We start from the raw sequence: 20,861 nt of genomic DNA, 5'->3' as shown, positions 1-20,861 counted from the left end.
CCTGTTTTATATCAGCTCGCTGTCTACTAATTTTTCCCCAGATGATAGACAAGTGTGCTTAGTCAGTCCTGGGGCTCACTCAATGTTCTGGGACCTCACACACCTCCCCTGACGCAGTAAGATAACTCAGTCCCTGAGGGCTGTGGGCTGAGCCTAGTTCATGCCAGGGCTCGGTGTGGCCACCTCACTGGAGCTGCCCTCCTGGCGCTCCCAGGAGTGAAGCCCTCATGTCCACCTCACGAGGTCTTTTGTCTTTGAAAGACCTCTTTGTCTTCTGGTAGGAAAACCAAAGTGACCAAGAAGTCTTGCTGTCAGGCCCAGTTCTCCCTAAGAGTCCAGAGGCTGGTTCTGTTGGGGGGTAGATGACCACATGTAGAGAAAGCCACAGGTGGGCCTGGCCTCCCACACTGGGTTCCACTGCCACCTGCAAAGAGCCCCAAAGGCAGACCCCGCCCCCCCGCCCAACCCCGGCTCACAGGCCAGCCCTACAAACGCAGGCCCAGAAGCCCAGCGCACACCTGGCCGCACTTCCACTGTGGCGGTGTCCGTGTCTGAGGCCCCCTGACCATCAGCAACTCGCAGGCGGAAAGTGTAGACGCCCTCCACCAGGTTGGTGAGCTGCAGGGCCGAGCTGTGGTCAGAGCCATCGATGACATCCTGAGAAATAACACATTCACAGTCTGTACTCAGCTCCCAACCCAGGCCTCTGCAAACCCCAAACCTCAGTCTCTTGTCTTTGTCACACATGCATGATTCTAAGGGACAGGCTGAGGAGGAAGTGGGGAGGGGAGGGGAGGTTAGCGAAGGTCTGGGTAATCCTCGGTGTCTCTTCCACGGCTACTTTTATTTGTTTTTAAAATTTTTTTATATTTTGGTCACAGCTAACAGCATGTAGGATCTTAGTTCCCCAACTAGGGATCGAACTCATGTCCCCTGCATTGGAAGAAGAGAGTCTTAACCAATGGACCACCAGGAAAGTCTCTCACTTTTAAAGCACCAGGAGACACAAGACTCAGACAGGACTTTGTTACAGGACCTTCCCAAGGGCTCTGCTGCTGCTGCTGCTGCTAAGTCACTTCAGTCATGTCCGACTCTGTGAGACCCCAGAGATGGCAGCCCACCTGGCTCCCCTGTCCCTGGGATTCTCCAGGCAAGAACACTGGAGTGGGTTGCCATTTCCTTCTCCAAAGCATGAAAGTGAAAAGTGAAAGTGAAGTCACTCAGTTGTGCCCGACTCTTAGCAACCCCATGGACTGCAGCCCACCAGGCTCCTCCATCCATGGGATTTTCTAGGCAAGAGTACTGGAGTGGGGTGCCATTGCCTTCTCCTCCCAAGGGCTCTAGGTATGTCCAAATTCTACCCAGCAGAGGCAGAAACTCCTGAAATTAGGGCAGAGACCTGGAGCGTGAAGCACTCTTTCTGAAGAGTTTTCTGGGTCTTATTTTCAAAGACAGCTTCGCAGTGCATAGGATTCCTTGTGGTGTGTCCTGTTCACCTTCTCTGATGACCCACGAGCCTCTGTAGAGACATCTCTGCTGAAAATGTTTGAGAAGAATCTCCTAGACCCCTGCCCTGAACTTGCTAGCAGAAGAGGGTGCAACCAACGGTAACAAGTGCTCTGATCAGGGAGCTATTATAACTACACTTAGAAGCCAATCCACCATCTGGCTGAACAGTATTCATTCCAGAGTTACTTTGGAAATTATAAAGCACTTTCAGTTCTTTCCCTGGGACCACTCCCTCAGTACATCTCCAAGAGTAAATTTTCATCTTTCAAGTCCTTAGCAACAGCAGGAATGAAGATGTACCTACATTTATAGCCAAAAAGGCAGGGTGCTCTAATGTGGAAAAATGCCTGCTAGGAACAAAAATCCTAAGCCTATCTGGTTGGTTAAAGATGACTTAATCAACTTTGGCCAAGTCACTTTCCATCTCTGCATCTGATTTTCTGTACTTATGCAATGGGAATGGCAATCCTGGGTTTAGTGACCTATCTGGTACAATGCGGAGGAAAAGGAAAGAATCCACATGGCTCAAAATAGGAACAATAGGAAAGCCGAGGAGCAGAATGAGTCCCATGAGAAGATTCCAGGCTACAGTTTCTGACTCTGTCAAAGTCTGGGTAGGGAAAAAGTCAGAAAGGACTTCAGATTTATTTAAATTGAATAGCAGCTTCCTGCACCCAGCCGTCAGAGGAAACCTAGAATCATAAACATCTTAGGGAGGCATGGAAAGGGAGATGAGATGATAACAGAGACACAGAAATGGAGTTAACTGCGTCCCCTCAACGGCTGATGTCCTAACCCTCCAATGTGACTCTATTTGAGATAAGGTCTATTATGAGGTAATTAAGGTTAAATGAGTCATAATGAGGAGTCGGGGAAAACAGAGGATGAGATGGTTGGATGGCATCACTGACTCGATGGACATGAGTTTGAGCAAGCTCCAGGAGTTGGTGATGGACAGGGAAGCCTGGTGTGCTGCAGTCCACGGGGTTGCGAAGAGTCGGACACGACTGAGCGGCTGAACTGAACTGAGGTCATAAAGGTGGGGTCCTGATCCCATAGGATTAGCGTCCTTGTAAGAAGAGATGCCCAAGAGCCCTCTCTCTCCCCTACTTCCTCACCCTTTCCAGCCCCGCTCCCATGTGAAGACACAGCAAGAAGGCAGTTGGAACCAACCATCTACCACCTTGATCTTGGATCTTCCAGTCTCCAAAACTGGGAGAATATAAATATCTGTTGTTGAAGCTCCCCCGCCTGTGGTATTTTGCTATATGCAGCCCTAGCAAACTAACATAGACGTAATGATTAGTGGTCCAGGGGCAATTCTCTTCAAGTACTCACTCCAGCTGCTGGACTCTGGCCGTCCCGGATCCACAGATAGGACACAATTCCTTGGTCATCAGTAGACCTTGAACCATCCAAAGTAATGGAGTTATTGGGAAGCACAAGAACATATCTGCCACCAGCCTGGGCTCTGGGAGGACTATTATTTTCTAAGTCAAATATAGCAGAAATGAAAGCAAAGAAATTGATTTAAAATACTTGCGATAAATGTGTCATAAAATATCCATGACTATTCCATCTTGCAGATAAGTAGATTTAAAATATCCAGAAAGCATCATCTCTTACCCTAAATACCCATAAGATAAACTAAAGACTTTCTTTAACATCCCTTTGCACTCAGCTACTTATAATTTGGCAGCCAATATGTTGGACAGTTTTCTATTATCATTACAGTTTTCCCCTTTTTGAAAAGAGAAACCATGATTTTATTTATATTTGGGATCTGGAAAATGAAAATATTTTGGTTTAAAATATGCTCTGGATCATTCTGTACTGGTCCACGCTATCTGGCCACAAATATTTATGTTTCTAGTCATGCCAAATTTTGATTGTGTTAAATACAATAAAGAACTCGAGTCAGAAATAATTAGACCTCATTGTTCTGACTGGGTATCAAATATAAGGAACAATGTAAGAGCCATTTCTGATATAAGGAAGATGCTGTGAGGCAGATGGGGTTGTTTAGATGGGATTCTGGGATTCAATAAATCAGTCAATAGAAAATGGGTGAGGATAGTCATATATTGACCCAAAGGAGTAATTCACATCCCACTGGTCACTGGCCACTTTCTTCCTAAAAAAGAGGCCAGAGACTGGAATAGAGCCAATTGGTGCTCTTTTTAGTTTGCCATTTTGTCCACTCCACTTCTCCACAAGCATTATCTTTTTAAAAATCCAAATCTTTCAGGTAAAAATGGCATGATGCTAGGGTTTGCCTCAAAATGCTTTGACCAGGATCAAAGAAAATGTGATAGATGAAATAAGAAGGGGAAAATGTTGCTAACTGTTGAAGCTGGGTAATGGCTGCATAATGGTCCATTAGGGCTATTCTCTCTACTCTTATATGTGGTTGAAAACTTACACAATAAAACATTAGGAAAAAAACTCAAATTGCTGTCACCGTGCTGAGAAAATTGCTTCAGCCTCTCCCAAATGTGCGATTAAGTCCCAACTCTTCAGCACAACATGATGTATACAGTCTTTTTTGGCTGAGCCTGAGTCTCGGCCACCCTCCCCAGGGTTCTGACCCTCTTGCTGATCCCTAATATCCAACTGGATTTTCCCATCCAGCCACGCTCTTTTACATTTCTGAGCTTCAATACATCATAATCATTCATTCATTCACTCATTTACTGAAGGAGCCAACATTTATGATTTGCTGTGAGTCTAGCACTGCCAATCCCAAAGAATGCTCAAACTACCGCACAATTGCACTCATCTCACACGCTAGGAAAGTAATGCTCAAAATTCTCCAAGCCAGGCTTCAGCAATACGTGAACCGTGACCTTCCAGATGTTCAAGCTGGTTTTAGAAAAGGCAGAGGAACCAGAGATCAAATTGCCAACATCCACTGGATCATTGAAAAAGCAAGGGAGTTCCAGAAAACATCTATTTCTGCTTTATGGACTATGCCAAAGCCTTTGACTGTGGGGATCACAATAAACTATGGAAAATTCGGAAAGAGATGGAATACCAGACCACCTGACCTGCCTCCTGAGAAATCTGTATGCAGGTCAGGAAGCAACAATTAGAACTGGACATGGAACAACAGACTGGTTCCAAATAGGAAAAGGAGTACGTCAAGGCTGTATACTGTCACCCTGCTTATTTAACTTCTATGCAGAGTACACCATGAGAAACGCTGGGCTGGAAGAAGCACAAACTGGAATCAAGATTGCCAGGAGAAATATCAATAACCTCAGATATGCAGATGATACCATCCTTATGGCAGAAAGTGAAAAGGAACTAAAAAAGCCTCTTGATGAAAGTGAAAGTGGAGAGTGAAAAAGTTGGCTTAAAATTCAACATCCAAAAAACGAAGATCATGGCATCTGGTCCCATCACTTCCTGACAAATAGATGGGGAAAATAATAGAAAAATGACAGACTTTATTTTGGGGGGCTCCAAAATCACTACAGATGGTGATTGCAGCCATGAAATTAAAAGATGCTTACTCCTTGGAAGGAAAGTTATGACCAACCTAGATAACATATTGAAAAGCAGAGACATTACTTTGCCAACTAAGGTCCGTCTAGTCAAGGCTATGGTTTTCCAGTGGACATGTATGGATGTGAGAGTTGGACTGTGAAGAAAGCTGAGTGCCGAAGAATTGATGCTTTTGAACTGTGGTGTTGGAGAAGACTCTTGAGAGTCCCTTGGACTGCAAGGAGATCCAACCAGTCCATTCTGAAGGAGATCAACCCTGGGTGTTCATTGGAAGGAATGATGCTAAAGCTGAAACTCCAGTACTTTGGCCACCTCATGTGAAGAGTTGACTCACTGGAAAAGACTCTGATGCTGGGAGGGATTGAGGGCAGGAGAAGAAGGGGACGACAGAGGATGAGATGGCTGGATGGCATCACCAACTCGATGGACATAAGTTTGAGTGAACTCCGGGAGTTGGTGACGGACAGGGAGGCCTGGCGTGCTGTGATTCATGGGGTCGCCAAGAGTCAGATACGACTGAGCGACTGAACTGAACTGAGGGGTCTGGGAGACTGAGAAGTAGAAGGCGCCCAGTCCCTTCCACCGGAGGATCCACCCGCCCTCTGCCCTGACTCACCCTTCTTCACGGCCACGGTGAGGGTGGTCGTGCTGCTCAATCCCTGCTGGTCTTTCACTGTTAAACGGAAGTGGTAGGTACCCACCTGAAGACCGCTTACTGTGGCTATAGCTTTGTCGAAGTTTTCCATCTCCACTGCGCTGGGGCCTCTATGAAACACGACAGTCATTAACAATGGGCTTAGGGTATGAAAGTCTGAGGATGCCAGGCATGTTGTTTGTTATAAACTTTTTTTTTTTAAATGACAATAATATACACCATCTAGAGAATTCTCAGATAACTTTTTACTCATTTAGATTCTCGAGTTCTGTGTAAGAGGCACAAGCTAAATCCTATTTCAGAAAAAAGCTGCTGGATTCTTGGGGAGAGGATTTGGAGGTTCTTGTTTTGTTTTTTGTTTTTGTTTTTTTTAATTGAGCTGTCAGTGAAATGATCTGTTTTTAGAAGATGGAGCCTTAGAAACCACTCCTACTTCTTTCGTTCTTTTTTATGTTGGCTGTACTGTGTGGCACATAGGATCTTAGTTAGTTCCCTGAGCAGGGATCAAACCTGCATCCCCTGCAGAGGAAGTGCACAGTCTCAACCAGTGTATGGCTAGGGAATTCCCTCTGCTATTTCTTCTTTAAATAAAATCTGCTAAAATCCTCAGCTATCTTTCAGGAGAATATGGAAGAGGTGGTGATCAAGCCAGGTAACTGATTTAAGACAGGAATTATAGCAGAGTTGTGAAGACTGCGCTCTATAGTCAGGAAGGTGAAGTCGCTCAGTCGTGTCCAACTCTTTGCGACCCCATGGACTGCAACCTACTAGGCTTCTCCGTCCATGGGATTCTCCAGGCAAGAATACTGGAGTGGATTGCCATTTCCTTCTCCAAGGAATCTTCCCGACCCAGGGATCGAACCCAGGTCTCCTGCATTGGAAGCAGACGCTTTAACCTCTGAGCCACCAGGGAAGACCCAGGTTAACTCCGGGATCTTGCTCTGTCTGGACAACTGTAAGCCCTGTGATCTCACTTATCTCTGCAAGCCCCAGTTGCTTTACCTTTAAAATGGGAATAGTAGTATTTACCTCTTAAGAACTACTCTAGCATTCCACAAGATTAAGCATGTAAAGTACAAAAAAAAATGTCTGAGGATACAGGAATCCCCTTGAACTCCGCACTTCTGCTGTAGTCACTGCAGGTGGTTTGAGAGTGTGTAGGTGCGGGGGACTCTCATGAGGAACCCCCACCCAGGTTCCCCTGCACCTCCTCTGTCATGAAGCTCACCTCACCCCAAGACTGCCCTGTCCACCTGCCCTCCACTGTCAAGAAATGCCCATCTTGTCCATCTACACCTGATGGAGAATTTAAACGATGGTGCCCCTCCTCTTCTAGAAACTAGCTGAAATCCTGACACCTCAACAATCTCAAGTTGATTGCTTAATCTGGATCCTCCAGAGAATGGGTAGTATTAGCACTGAGCCAGGGTGTGAGCCCAGCACTCAGTGATGAGATGGGCGGGCTACCTGACACGCTCCCAGCGGTAGAAGACAATGCCGTGGTCATCGCTGCTCCTGCTCCCATCCAGGGTGGTGCTTTCCACTGGGAGGATCAGCTCCTTATCTGGGCCGGCCACAGCCACTGGAGGCCTGTTGTTTTCTAGAATTATAGAAATGGTGTGAGGAAGTAACATCTCTTTGCATGAAGTCTGCCATCCTCTGATTTCTTGATTTAAGCAAATTACTCATATTCGCATCAGGTGGCTACTAGAGTGTGCCCTGTCCTTTGGGAATCCTGGGGGGATACATGCAGTCTCTTAGCTGACCCAGGAATTAAATATTCCAAGCTTAGACTGGGATGACAGATAGCAAGAAATACTCTTCTGTAATATGTACATCTCTGGTTTCTTGAAGAGACCTCAAAAGTCATAGAGTGGAACTCTAGTCAATTGCCAAAGTCTGGCCACAAGCCTTCTGCGTATCAAGCCACACATAACTACCAGCCTCTTCAAGAATGCCCTTGAGTTTTGGGGCAGAGTGGGGCATGGCATCAGAGCCCACAGTGACTCTGCAGATGGCTCTCATTTGTCCCTTGTGCTGTAGTTTACGGACACCGTCAGGACACAATTCAGAACCACAAAAGAAAACTGGCTTTATATTAAGATTTAGCTCCTGCAGCCCCAATTTCTTGACAGTTCAAAGACTTACTTAAGAGAATTTCCACCAAATTTGACTGGTCTGAAGCCCAGAAGCCCAGATGTCATTTCTGATTTAATCTCTGGGGCTAAATTCCTTTCCTATTTCACCTACCAGGCTGGACAGTCACGGTGACCACAGCCGTGGACTGTTGCTTCGAAGAGTCTGTCACCATCAGCTGAAACGTATAATTTCCTTCCTCCATTGCAGACAAATGAAGGTATGGTGTCTTTACTCCCTAAGTCACAGCAAATACAGAAATGAAAAAAATAATAATAATATTAAAGAAGCACAAGTAATCAGCATGACAGAATGAAAAACTAGTGATTTTACTAAATGTGGAGAGCCTGCTTTTAAAAAATATATACATGTCCCAGGAAAATGGGATCTAAAGTCCACAGTATATCCTCAGACACTGTTTAAAGAATATAAATTAATATAGTCTTTTTGGAAGTCAATATGGCAGCATCCATTCAAATGTTAAAAGTACACACTCTTCAACCCAGCCTTTCTACTGAGTATCTACCCTAAAGAAAAGCCCACATGTGTAATAATGGAGACTCGCCCATGGATGCTAACATATTGCCTATAGAAAAAAAAAGAAAAGGGAACAACCCAGACGATCAGCAAAAGAGAAACAGCCAAGCCCACCATGATACACTATGGGATGCTAGCTGCAAAGAAAGACGTTTAAAAGAATGAAGTAGATGTTCACATTAAAAAGTGGAAAGATATCAAAGATATAATATGAATCAAAAAAACTGTGCAACAATGGCTACAGTGTGGGAGATACTAATATATGTACTTTACACACATACAAACACAGAGAAAAGATTCTGGACACATACAGGTTAAACTCATCACAGTAATTATCTCATATAAAGGGACTTGGTTGAGGTCAAGGCGTGTTTCTGCTTTATCAGAATTTGAGTTTTTTTAACCACAGGAAATCAATCATGATCAAAAATAATTTTTTGTTATTTTCCCCCATATATTATCATCTCTTGAATTTTTCTTTTTGTGCATGTATTCTTTCTTTTTAATTTTTTTTGATGTACAGTTGATTTACAATGTTTCAGGTGTCTAGCAGAGTGAATCAGTTACACATACACATATTCTTTTTCAGATTCTTCTCCATTATAGTGTATTACAAGATATTGATTAGAGTTCAACACCTGCACTATACAGTGGGTCCTTGATGTAAAATAACTCTTTTAAATGCTAGGACAACAATACTTTTCAATAAGGCTTTTTTTTTTTTCAGTTGAGTATACAGTAGTTTACCCTTGGACTATATCCTGCCAGGCTTCTCTGTCCATGGAATTCTCCCAGCAAGAATACTGGGTGGGTTGCCTTGCTCTCTCCAGGGGATCTTCCTGACCCAGGGATTGAAGCTGGGTCTCCTACATTGCAGGCAGATTCTTTACCATCTGAGCCACCAGGGAAGCCCAATACAGTAGGTCCTTGATGTAAAATACATTTTTTAAATGATGAGACAACAAAACTTTTCAATAAGGCTTTTTTTTTTTTCAGTTTGAGTATACAGTAGTTCAACCTTGTTGCCTCCAGGTTAATATCCCTTTGGTTATTTTTGCTCCTTTGTTGGAAATATTCCTAGTTGTTGCCTGTGCTTAAAGTTTATGGCATCCTGGAAAGGATTTTTAAATTTAAGTCCTATCACAATGTATTTACTTTCACAGATCCTATGATTATCTATAAATTTCTGTTCATGTTTTTCTTTTAGTTTTAAAGGAAAAAAAATTTTTTTAATAATAGAAAATCAAGTATGTTATCACAAGGGGAGTTATTTGAAATACATTCTTTTAAGACTTTGAAAACAGGCTTTCCCCTACTTTGACTCAATAGAGCAAAGTATTTCTTTTTCTGGAAAGCTCTTAGAGAAAGTATAATTTCCAGTACATGACTCAAAATTAACATGGTTACAGGAACGCTATGCACACAGTTAAAAGGAAGCTTGCAGCAAATGGGAACTGAGCAGACAAATTTACTGAGAATTTTTAGTCTAAGTATAAAGGAGTCTGGTTTAAGAGCTTGTCTTTGTGATTGTCCCAGTTCATAAAAAGCATTACTCCTTTCGACACCTTAATCAGTCAACCACAAGTCAGCAGCATCCCTACTGTGGCTAATCTGAGAGTGTTTACAGCAAGTGGGCAGGTGCACAGAGCAACGAGCTTAGCCCTGCAGTCCGGCACAAGTGACTTCCTGTGGATCCAGGTCCCATAGACATGGATGCACTGCCCCATTAGCTCTGGGCACATCATTCTCAGGAATTAAGGGAAAGAAATTTTGAAATATTTTTTAACTGAAAAAATGCAAAATAGTCCATCTTCTTGTTTGTATCCAAACTCCTCTGAATCTGAATTCTTAACCCAACAGCTGCAAACAGCATTTGCCACAACTCTCAGGTAGAGACGAACACTACATCACGTGCTCTCTAACGGTATCCAGAGGACTCACAGCTCTTTCAAGTTCCATGCATCCAATCGGTCATTTTTAATTCATCATAATCACAAAGCTCTTCCCAGAAAGACCAAAAAGTAAAGTAGGTCAGTCTTCATGGACTGTCTGACTTCATCACAAACACTAACAAGAAATTTGTCTTGGACTGGTGAGATGGTGTTTGAAGGAGAAAAGGAAGGGAGCAATGTAAGGTACTATCTTTTTTTTCCATTAAACTCTTAAATAACAACATAACTTCAAAGGTACCAAGCTGGTTAGCAGCAATAAGTAAGCAGCTCACATACACGCATACAAATATAGCAACATTTCAAGGTTATTATAGACAGATACATTAGAGATTGGAACCAATCAAAAGGTAAATACAAAGAGATCTCAACAAGAGACCGCTGAATCTAGAGACGATAACATGCAATTTATAAAACGAGGAGGAATAAAATACACAGGAAATTTCTGATAATGAGGTTTAGACTAGATTACTTCTAATGTTTATCCTAATACGTACTAAAATAATATTTCTGTAGCAAATGTTGGGTCAGCCTTTTCCCAAACAAACCTCAAGGTCAAGTTTTCAACATTCAAGGTCGACATTTCAACTAGGACCTGCTTAGTTGCTATTCTGGGCTTACATAGAGTGAGTGAGGGAAAGCAACATAAATTTAGAAGATTTGTGAGTTTAGCTACTCTCCTGATGGTTATAATAGGCAACTTTATAAAACATGTTTTCCGAATTTAGCTTTCCCCTTGTACCAATATTTTAGATGGATGGATGGATGATGGACAAAAAGACAGACAGAAAGAAAAAGAGATAGTCTGAGAGACAGATGAACAGACAGCTAGAGAAATAGAAGTCTGAAGGCAGGATGGAGAACGCACCTGCATAGCCACCTCTTGGTTCTCACTCCCAGGCACCAGGGACCACTCATAGAGGACAATCTGGTGATCATCACTGCTCTGGTTTCCATTCAAAGTGATGGAGTTTTGGGGCAAAGTTATAGTCTGATTTGGTCCCGCATTGGCAACTGGTGGGTAGTCCACAGCGCTGCTGACTATTAGGGCTGCCGTTGTGGAGTTAGTGGCTCCATCTGAGTCTGTAACAGTCAACCTAGTGAAAGGACAGGCGGCTATTATACTGTATGAATATGCCAAATCTTAAGGCAAGTGGTCAACTGAGTCTGCCTATGTATATTTCTCAGAACAGCTCAGAGCAGAAACTTGAGGATGAAGCTGAGGAAAGAAGAGACCTGAGGATATATTTTTTGCTGTTGATTTATTTTTAGCTAGCAATACAGTCACATGATAGGGTTTTCTTTTATGTGGATTTCTCATGATTCTTCTAGATGCTGGATGAAGAAAACAACCCTGGCCAACACAGAAGCCTCTCTCTATTACCTGAGATTCAGAATATATCAGTTTAAGACCTGCTCTCAGGCCTGAACATGTAGAGGCAGAAAATCACTCACAAATTTCAGATACAAAGCCTTTTAATTTTTTCATTCTTTCCTAGAGGACTAAGTATTAAGTGTTTTCAGGACACTCCTTGCAAAGCCATTTTAGAATTGCTGCTAAGTCACTTCAGTCGTGTCTGACCCTGTGCGACCCTGTACACGGCAGCCCACCAGGCTCCACTGTCCCTGGGATTCTCCAGGCAAGAACACTGGAGTGGGTTGCCATTTCCTTCTCCAATGCATGACAGTGAAAAGTGAAAGTGAAGTCGCTCAGTCGTGTCTTGACTTTTAGTGACCCCATGGACTGCAGCCCTAGGCTCCTCCATCCATGGGATTTTCCAGGCAAGGGTACTGGAGTGGGGTGCCATTGCCTTCTCCGATTTTACAATTAAGCACTTTCAGATACAAATGATACTCAACCTACACAAACAACAGAGAAAGAGCTGCACTGACCTCCTATAGTAAACTCACTGGTGATGTGGCAACTGGATCAGTGAGATAAGGCCACTGTATCTTCCTGCAATAAAGATGTTAATTCAGGGTAGCAGTGCATGTTTAACAGGTATAAACAGGACTATAAGAATGAAGCTCTGGAAAGAATACAGGACATATTTGTAGGTAAGGTACTTACAGGGGGCCCAGGTATTCTGGGCCTCTAAGGAGATCAGCCCTGGGATTTCTTTGGAAGGAATGATGCTAAGGCTGAAACTCCAGTACTTTGGCCAACTCATGCGAAGAGTTGACTCATTGGAAAAGACTCTGATGCTGGGAGGAATTGGGGGCAGGAGGAGAAGGGGACGACCGAGGATAAGATGGCTGGATGGCATCACTGACTCGATGGACGTGAGTCTGAGTGAACTCCGGGAGTTGGTGATGGACAGGGAGGCCTGGCGTGCTGCAATTCATGGGGTCACAAAGAGTCGGACACGACTGAGTGACTGAACTGAACTGAACTGAGCCCACATATTCCATACAACCAAGATCCAAACTCCAGTTCTCACTCTGACAGGAAACCAAACACCTAAGATCCTTCCTCCACAACCAAGTTTAGTCAGGATACATTCTGTGTCCTTAAATAAATGACTCGAAAATGACCCAAGATTCTACTCTAAGAAGTCATTAGTAGAAGAAAAAGAACAAAGTAAATCAAAAGTAAATAGAAGTAAATAAATAGTAAAGATAAGAACAGAAAAGAACAAATTAGAAAACAAGCAAATAGATTAAAGCAGTTCTAGCTAGGTTCTATGAGAAGATAAATAAAATTAACAAACCCCTTAATTAAACTAATCGAGAGAAAAAGAGAACACAAATCACCAATACTGGAAATGAAAAAGGGGTCATTATCACAGATCCTACAGACTTGAGAGGATAATATGAAGATATTACGAGCAACCTGATTCCAAAAAACATGATGATTTAGTAGGAATCCACAAAGTTGTTGAAAAATACAATTTACTAAAAACTGACACAGGCAAAAAACAGATAAACATCATTATTAATCAACTATATTCCAATATAAAACTTAAAAAAAAGAAAAACTAAAAAACAGAAAATCTTAATAGCCTTACATCTATTAAAGAAATCAAATTTATTATCGAAACTTTCCCAAGAAGAAAATTCCAGGCCCAGATGATCTTACTGGTTAATTCCATCAAACATTCAAGAAAAAAAAAAATGCCACCAGTTATTCATAAATAATTCAGAAAATAAAGGAGATGACCTTGTTTTATTTGGCCAGTATAATCCTCACACCAAACCTTAACAAAGACAAAGGCAGAGGGAGAGAAAGACAGAATAAAGCATAAACCAAATCTTTCATGAGGACATTTATATTTATTTTTATACTTTATAAATATTTATAAAAATATTATCAACCTAAGCCCATGCTATATAAAAAGAATATCATGATAAAATAGGGCTTACTCCATGAATGTAAGGTTGACTTAACATTCAAAAATCTCACACAGTACATAAAACTAACTCAAAATAGATCACAGATTTAATATAAAACCCAGAAATACAAAAACTTAAAGAAAGAAACCAGGATCTTTGCAATTTGGGGAATAAACAACAGCTGCCTAGATAAAACCCAAAAAGCATGAAACAGAAAAAAATTGATAGATTAGACAATCAAAATTTAAAACTTTTGCCCTTTAAAAGCTACCATTAAGAGAACAAAATTTCATATACTGGGAGGAAATATCAATAACACATATATAACATAAAGAACTTGTTTCAGAATGTATAAAAATTTTACAACTAAATAAGACAAACAAAGTAATTTTTAAAATAGGAAAAAGATCTGAATGGAGCTTCACAAATGAAGTTACACAAATGGCCAAGAAATACCTACAATATGCTTAATATCATTAGTTATTAGGAAAACGCAAATTAAAACCATAATGAGATATCACCATCCATCAAAGTAGATAAAATTTAAAAGAATGATTACATCAAGTGTTGGTAAGGATGTGGAGGTTGAAAACTTCATATACTATGAGTGGGAATGTAAAATAATATACTCACTTTGGGAAAGAGCTTGGAAATTTCTTAAAATGTTGAACAAACTCAACACAGGACCTAATTCTTCCATTGGTGGGTATTTACCCCAGAAAAATGAAAATATATGTCCACAAAAGACTTGTATGCAAATGTTCATGGCAGCTTTATTTATAATAGTTCAAAGCTAAAAAATCCCAGAGTCCATACTAGATGAAAGGATAAGCAAACTGTGGTATATCCATACATTGGAATAGCACTCAGCAATTAAATAGAACATGCTATCAATAGAGACAACAGCATGGATGAATATCAAAATCATTCGCTGAGTGAAAGAAACCAAACAAAAAGGAGCACATATTGTACAATTCCACTTATATGAAATTCTAGAAAGTTTGGGATAATTTAAAGTGGCAGAGAGCAAGCCAGTGGTTGCCCAGAAACAGGGATGGAGGGAGGAAGGGATCACCAAGGGGCATGAGAAAACTCTGGGGATGATGGAAATGTTTATTATCTTGATTCTGACAATGATGCAACAGGTATATACATATGTCAAAACTCATCAAATTTTATATCTTAAATATGTGCAGTTTATTATACTTTAGCTATACCTTAAAAGTTATAAAAAGATAAATAGATAAATCACATAACTCTGCCTCACACTGACTCAGAAGATAGAAACTTTCTTTCATGTTTCTCAACACAGCAAAATAGGTGCCATCCCATACTGTTACTGACAACCAAATCCAGAGCTTTCCCATACACAGACACTTGTAGTTTACGTTACTGATCAGAGTACAAAGTGGTTGCCAACCAAAACCCCCAACAAAACCAAATCTGCCCTGTCTCTTGATGAAAATGAAAAGATGCATCAATTTAAGGAAAGAGTCAAATGATCAGTGCTGGAAACTGAGCCCACTTGCCTGAAAGTATAGTTCCCAGGAACAAGGTTAGACAGATGTAAGACCGCGGAATCAGCTGAGGTCTTCTCTTCTCGGGAGGGCCCATTAACTTCTTCCCAGTGATAACTCACGATTTTAGTATCATCTGTACTTTCTAGAAAGATTGAAAAATACATGAAAACTAGAATTAAATACAAGGATATTAAAACATCAATTTCATGATTAATATCATTGGGTGTTTAAATTTGTATTTATTTGAAATTATTTAATTGCAAAGATTTCAATGGCCATATAATATGTGTTAAAAGGAAGATTTCTTCTTCTCTCTAAATTATCATCATGATTTTTCTCCTGGATTTCCACCAGATTTGAGTCAGGGTGTCTCCACTCAGTTTGAATTTAAATGGCACAGTGACAGGCACTATTGCTTTTTTTTTTTTTTAACTCACTTTAACTACAGTACATGATATCTTCCTGATAATTTAAGTAAGTATATGACTGACAGATTCATAAAGAATTGAGAGGTGCTTCTATATAATTACAAAACACCTTTTACCACCCTAATCATTAAGTGTAAATCCAGAGAAAGACTGTACCCTACATGAAAACCTCCCACCTCTACTTCAAAAGAGAATAAACAAAATGTACTATGCAGAATAACAGTAATTTAGACCTAGAAGGGAGCCAGTTTCATCTCACTCATTTATAAAAACAAACTTCCATGTGACAGATTAATCCTGAACAGTTTCCTATAACCAAGCTACACTGAATTAGAGGAATCAAGACATAATGCATTCTCTCATAAATATTTTCATTTAAAATGTGCTTTATTTTCATGTTGCTAAGGGGGCAATATAGACATTTATATTGGAATAGATGCAAAAGACTGTGTCAATGTGATTTGTAGATATTTCCGTATCTGTGCAGACTTGGAGCAACACTAGTGACTGACAGGTACTCTTCTCCTAGGAACCAAGGCAAGTATTCGTCACTCTCCGGATTTGCTATTAGCTTTGTGATTTGACAGACATAAATGCAAATGCCAGTAACACTGATAACTGCTGAACATATTTTGAATATAGTGTCAAACACAGGATATGTTTTCATCTATTCTCATTTGCCTGGACCCACAAAGTTACACTGGGGCCCCTTCCACATAGACTAATTGAAGGGATGAATTCTGAATTAAATGAACAAAACTCTACCTGCCTGCACTAAAGACACCCCTTCTACCATTTGTTAAAAGTGACTTTCCAAAGGCTCATCACATAGACTGCATCGAAAGGAGAGTCTTTCCTAATTGCTTTTATTCCCATGCAATAGCTAGGCCCTAAAAGACTTTTCTCATAGACAAATGAGACATAACTGAAGGGAAACTCAGCCCAAGGCAGAGAAGTTGTGCTAAAGCAGCTGAAGGACTTGAATATACAGACAGATGCCCATCTATTAAGCCCTCTCAGCTTCAGCAGAGAGTTCCCATTACATTTCATGGTTCATGGGGCCAGACCCCCGACATGGGGCAGGGTACCCACGGCTGCCGTCGATGAGAGCCGCTGTCAACGGCAGGGAGAGCTCCTGTCTCTCGGGAGAAGCGATTGCCGTGGGAGGCAGGTTGACTCTTCTGGCTGCGAGACAGAAAAAAATGACAAGGGCTGAGTCATGTTGTGTTCTGTACACACCATCCCCGAAATAAACCATCTGACTTTCAAACACACTGGTCATCAATATCCTGTCCAGACGGTGTTTACCCTACAGGCCTTGAGTGTGCAGAGGGCTTGTTAATGTTTTGGGATGTTTCCATACATTTTAGGAGCATGTCTGCGGGTTTAGATTTTTGTACAAAATCCCCAGGCTCAATGAACACGTGTCATAACAACCAAGGCAGTGGTGACAGAGTTTGAGCAGCAGCTGCAGAAGAGGAGCCCTGGAGTATGGTTCCAGTTCCTATGATTAACTGGATCTTCAATCTTTGACTGAAGGCTCCCTCATCACCCCTGAGGTAGAGGCTAGAGCGGGGGTTGGCACCCAGTTGGTCCACTGCCCTTCTGTCCAGTGGAGGGGATGGAGGAGGTTCAAGACCACACCACGCTCCATGCACAGACAGAGCTGTGCCCACCCTGACAAAGGGCCACTTTTTCTAACTCACACAACCGCACTGACCTATGGGCTTGTGGTGGCCTGAAAGGACCAGGGGGCTTGAAAGCCCATGGCATGCATTTTCCTCGACCTGTGAGGCGCTCAGTTAAATGTATTTGAAAAGCTCTTTCACCTAAGGTCAAGCTGAGTCACAGGGAACCAAGGCAGAAGAGTGTCAGATGGAGGAGGCTAAGGCACAGACAATTTGCCACTGACTTGAGGCTTCCCTGGTGGCTCAGATGGTAAAGAATCTGCCTGCAATGCAGGAGACCCAGATTCGATCCCTGGGTGGGGAAGATCCCCTGGAGATGGGAATGGCAACCCACTCCAGTATTCTTGCCTGGAGAATCCCATGGACAGAGGAGCCTGGCAGGCTACAGTCCATGGGGTCACAAAGAGTCGGACAAGACTTAGCGACTAACACTTAAGAAGAGAAAGCAACAAGCTTGCAACCCTGCACAGCAGTGTCAATTGAGTACTAAGAACTATACTAAGAAAGCAGAAAGGAAAAAAAAACCAATGTCATCTTTGCATGGTCTCTACAATGGTGTCCAATGTAAAAGTAAATAATATATTACCGTGTAGTTCAGGCACCAAAAGGTGAGGGAGACCTGTACCACAGGAGGATATTCTCTTCCACAAGCTTACCTGGCTTCACGGTGACATTTACAAATCCCTCTCCAAAGGCATTTTCACCAGAAACCGCTACTTTGAAGGCATAACGTCCTACTGACAACTGCAAGATAAAGAAAAGTTACTTACACCAGCAAACATGCAAACAACAGGATGGGTCCACTGCCTGGAAGATCCTTAAATATTCCAGAAGCTGTTCTCCTGGTCAGCACAGAGCGGAGGCTTGGGACCTAGGGACACACTGCCACGTCTGAAGCCTGTACTCTAGAACACTGACAATCACCTGGGAAGGACTTCAGCTTCACTTCAGACGTTCACAGGCCTTACAGAGGCATTCGTGAGATGGACCAGCCAAGGGCGGCCATTCGCAAAGTTGTACGTATGGGAATCCTGCATTTTTACTAAGCTGGTGGGTCCGCTGTCTGTGGTCCAGGTGGCAATCTTTGAGAAACAGCGCTCAGTGACAAGGGGATGGTGATGCTAACTTGTGTTGTACCCGTAGCTGTGCGGTCTCAGAAATGAAGACAACATAATCGTCTGTGGCCCTCTAAAACGAGGACATGTTTCCTCCTGTGATGGCTTACATCTTGGAGCAATATTTGGTAGTCAAACCATTTGAGAACTGGAATGAATTTTTGGCAATCCTAGAATTGTGCCTAAGAATCAGAGATGACCAGAGCGTCTCTGACACTGCAAAAGGGGCAAGGGTTGGAACACAGGCTTTAACCTCACTACAGAGACCCACATCAGCCTGGGCAAGCAGCCTTCTTCCCCAGACTGATATGCCAAGTAAGTCAAACAAATAAAAAGTTCCTGAAAGCCCCTTTATTCATATCTGCCTGTCTACCTACATGCTTGAAATATAATTCATTAATGTGTGTGCTCAGTTGCCCAGTCACGTCCAACTCTCTGTGGCCCCAGGACTGTAGCCCACCAGGCTCCTCTGTCCATAGCTCTTCTTTTAATCTTAACCATAACAGATACTTCTGGGTTCAACAGCTAAGAAGATATCACCTGAATTTTTAGGTACGCTGTCAATTATAACCAGTCACCAGTTACTTACTTGAGAGACATTAAGAGCCTGCGTGTGTCTCTGTTTTATTTCTCCTTGGTAGTCTTCAGGGTGGCTTATTAAACTCCATTCATAGCTGTAAGTTGTTTCTGAGAGCCAAAGAGAAGTATGGGTAGTTATAAATTCTTAGAAGTCACTATAATCTGGGCAGAGGAAAGAAAGTGAGAGTCTTCAATCTCTTGGCAGAAATTAATTTAGGCATGTTGAACCCAACTTTCAAATATCATCCAAGTAAGGAATAATAAGGTTTATATATCTTTTGAATGTAAAATTTCTTTATTAAAAAACACATAAATTATAAAAATTGAGAAAATATAGGAAGTTGTTTTTTTTTTTTTTAAAAAAAGGGGCCCCAATTTCTTTGTTTGCACTTGATGACTTTCCTTCTGGACTGCTACACCTGCCTATACAATATAAATTTTAACATAATATAATCCACTGTGCTATGGATTTTTTTCTCCTTTTAATAAAAAGCAAGAAGATTTTAATTCATCTGTTGTAGGGGTTTATATAAGGACTTAAGAACAGATTAAACCTCTATATGTTAAGACAAACCTATCTTCTACTTTGTGATACTAGTCATTAAGGCATGATGTACTTCAGCTGAAAGGAATAAATTAAAAACACCAAGTATTATCATTTTTGCCTAAATTTTGATCCACGTGTGACAGGGAGAAACGAATAAAGGAGCTAACCTGAATGAGAAATATTCAAACGCCAGAGGAATGAATATATTTTGAGAAAGAATGTATTTGACAGGTCACAAGGTCAAATGTTTGCTGAACAGCAGAGTGCTGGACCAGTAGGAGAAAGAGCATTTTAAACAACACGTTTTTGAACAGCTGTCATCACTACAGTGTCTGCAAACTAACCTATGTGCACGTGCGACCTCCCTCAGCCGACAGGAGAATCGCTCCAGGTTCTGTGGGCTGTAGGTGCTAAGTCGCGTCAGTCGTGTCCGACTCTATGGACTGTAGCCTGCCAGGCTCCTCTGTCCATGGGATTCTTCAGGCAAGAACACTGGAATGGGGTGCCATTCCCTTCTCCAGGAGATCTTCCTAACTCAGGGATCAAACCTGTGTCTCTCATGTCTCTTGAACTGGGAGGTGGGTTCTTAACCATTAGCGCCACCTGGGAAGCCCTCTTATTACAAGTAAAAAGCAAGCATATGGAAACCTCTCCTGTTCTGAGATTATCACTCTGTTTTGCATCATTGGAAATGTAGGACTTGGGACTTCACTGGTGATCCAGTAATTAAGAATCTGCCTTGCAATGCAGGGGACGTGGGTTCGATCCCTGGTCAGTGAACTAAGGTCCCACATGCTGCAGAGAAACCAAGCCCAAGCAAAGCAACAACTGAGCCTGCGCATTCTGGAGTCCATGAGCAATAGATGAAAAGCTCATGCACCCCAACAAAGATCCTGCGTACTGAAACTAAGAACCAATGCAGCCAAATAAATAGATAAGTATTTTTTAAAAGGCATAATTCTCGACTTAAAAAAAAAAGAAAATGCATGACTTTTTATTCTGACCAATTAAAGGAAATGTACTGGATTTAATTCCTATCCTCTTACTCCGTTTTAAACTATTTCAACAAACTTTTAAGCTTATGATTATCAAAGCCTCAAGAGTGACATTTCCAGGTTGTGAAAAGGAATCCAAGTTGTAAAAACCCAGTAAAGACTCCTTAAGGACACACCAGCTAATGGGCCCCCTACGGATCCCAGTGTGTTAGTCGCTTAGTCGCCCGACTCTTTGCGACCCCGTGGACTGTAGCCTGTCAGACTTCTCTGTCCATGGAATTCTCCAGACAAGAATACTGGAGTAGGTAGCCATTCCCTTCTCCAGGGGATCTTCCAGATCCAGGGATGGAACCTGTGTCTCCT

At 41.9% G+C, this 20,861-nt stretch overlaps 1 protein-coding gene across 2 annotated transcripts in view; it reads right to left on the bottom strand.

The window, feature by feature from the left end:
- KIAA0319 (KIAA0319 ortholog) overlaps positions 1-20,861 on the bottom strand; it is a 76,159-nt gene that overhangs the window by 13,375 nt on the left and 41,923 nt on the right. For both annotated transcript variants that reach the window (XM_060403441.1, XM_027958422.3), the window contains exons 6-15: positions 18,967-19,064; positions 17,919-18,006; positions 16,667-16,759; positions 15,156-15,288; positions 11,162-11,390; positions 7,922-8,045; positions 7,139-7,271; positions 5,633-5,781; positions 2,848-2,999; positions 519-657 (exon numbers count right to left, since the gene is read on the bottom strand). In XM_060403441.1, coding sequence (XP_060259424.1) covers positions 519-657; positions 2,848-2,999; positions 5,633-5,781; positions 7,139-7,271; positions 7,922-8,045; positions 11,162-11,390; positions 15,156-15,288; positions 16,667-16,759; positions 17,919-18,006; positions 18,967-19,064 — 1,338 coding nt within the window. The remainder of the gene's footprint in view (positions 1-518; positions 658-2,847; positions 3,000-5,632; positions 5,782-7,138; positions 7,272-7,921; positions 8,046-11,161; positions 11,391-15,155; positions 15,289-16,666; positions 16,760-17,918; positions 18,007-18,966; positions 19,065-20,861) is intronic.

The sequence above is a fragment of the Ovis aries genome, chromosome 20 (assembly GCF_016772045.2).
Source record: "Ovis aries strain OAR_USU_Benz2616 breed Rambouillet chromosome 20, ARS-UI_Ramb_v3.0, whole genome shotgun sequence".
Classification (NCBI taxonomy): Eukaryota; Metazoa; Chordata; class Mammalia; order Artiodactyla; family Bovidae; genus Ovis; species Ovis aries.
This window is presented reverse-complemented; position numbering and strand designations above follow the sequence as displayed.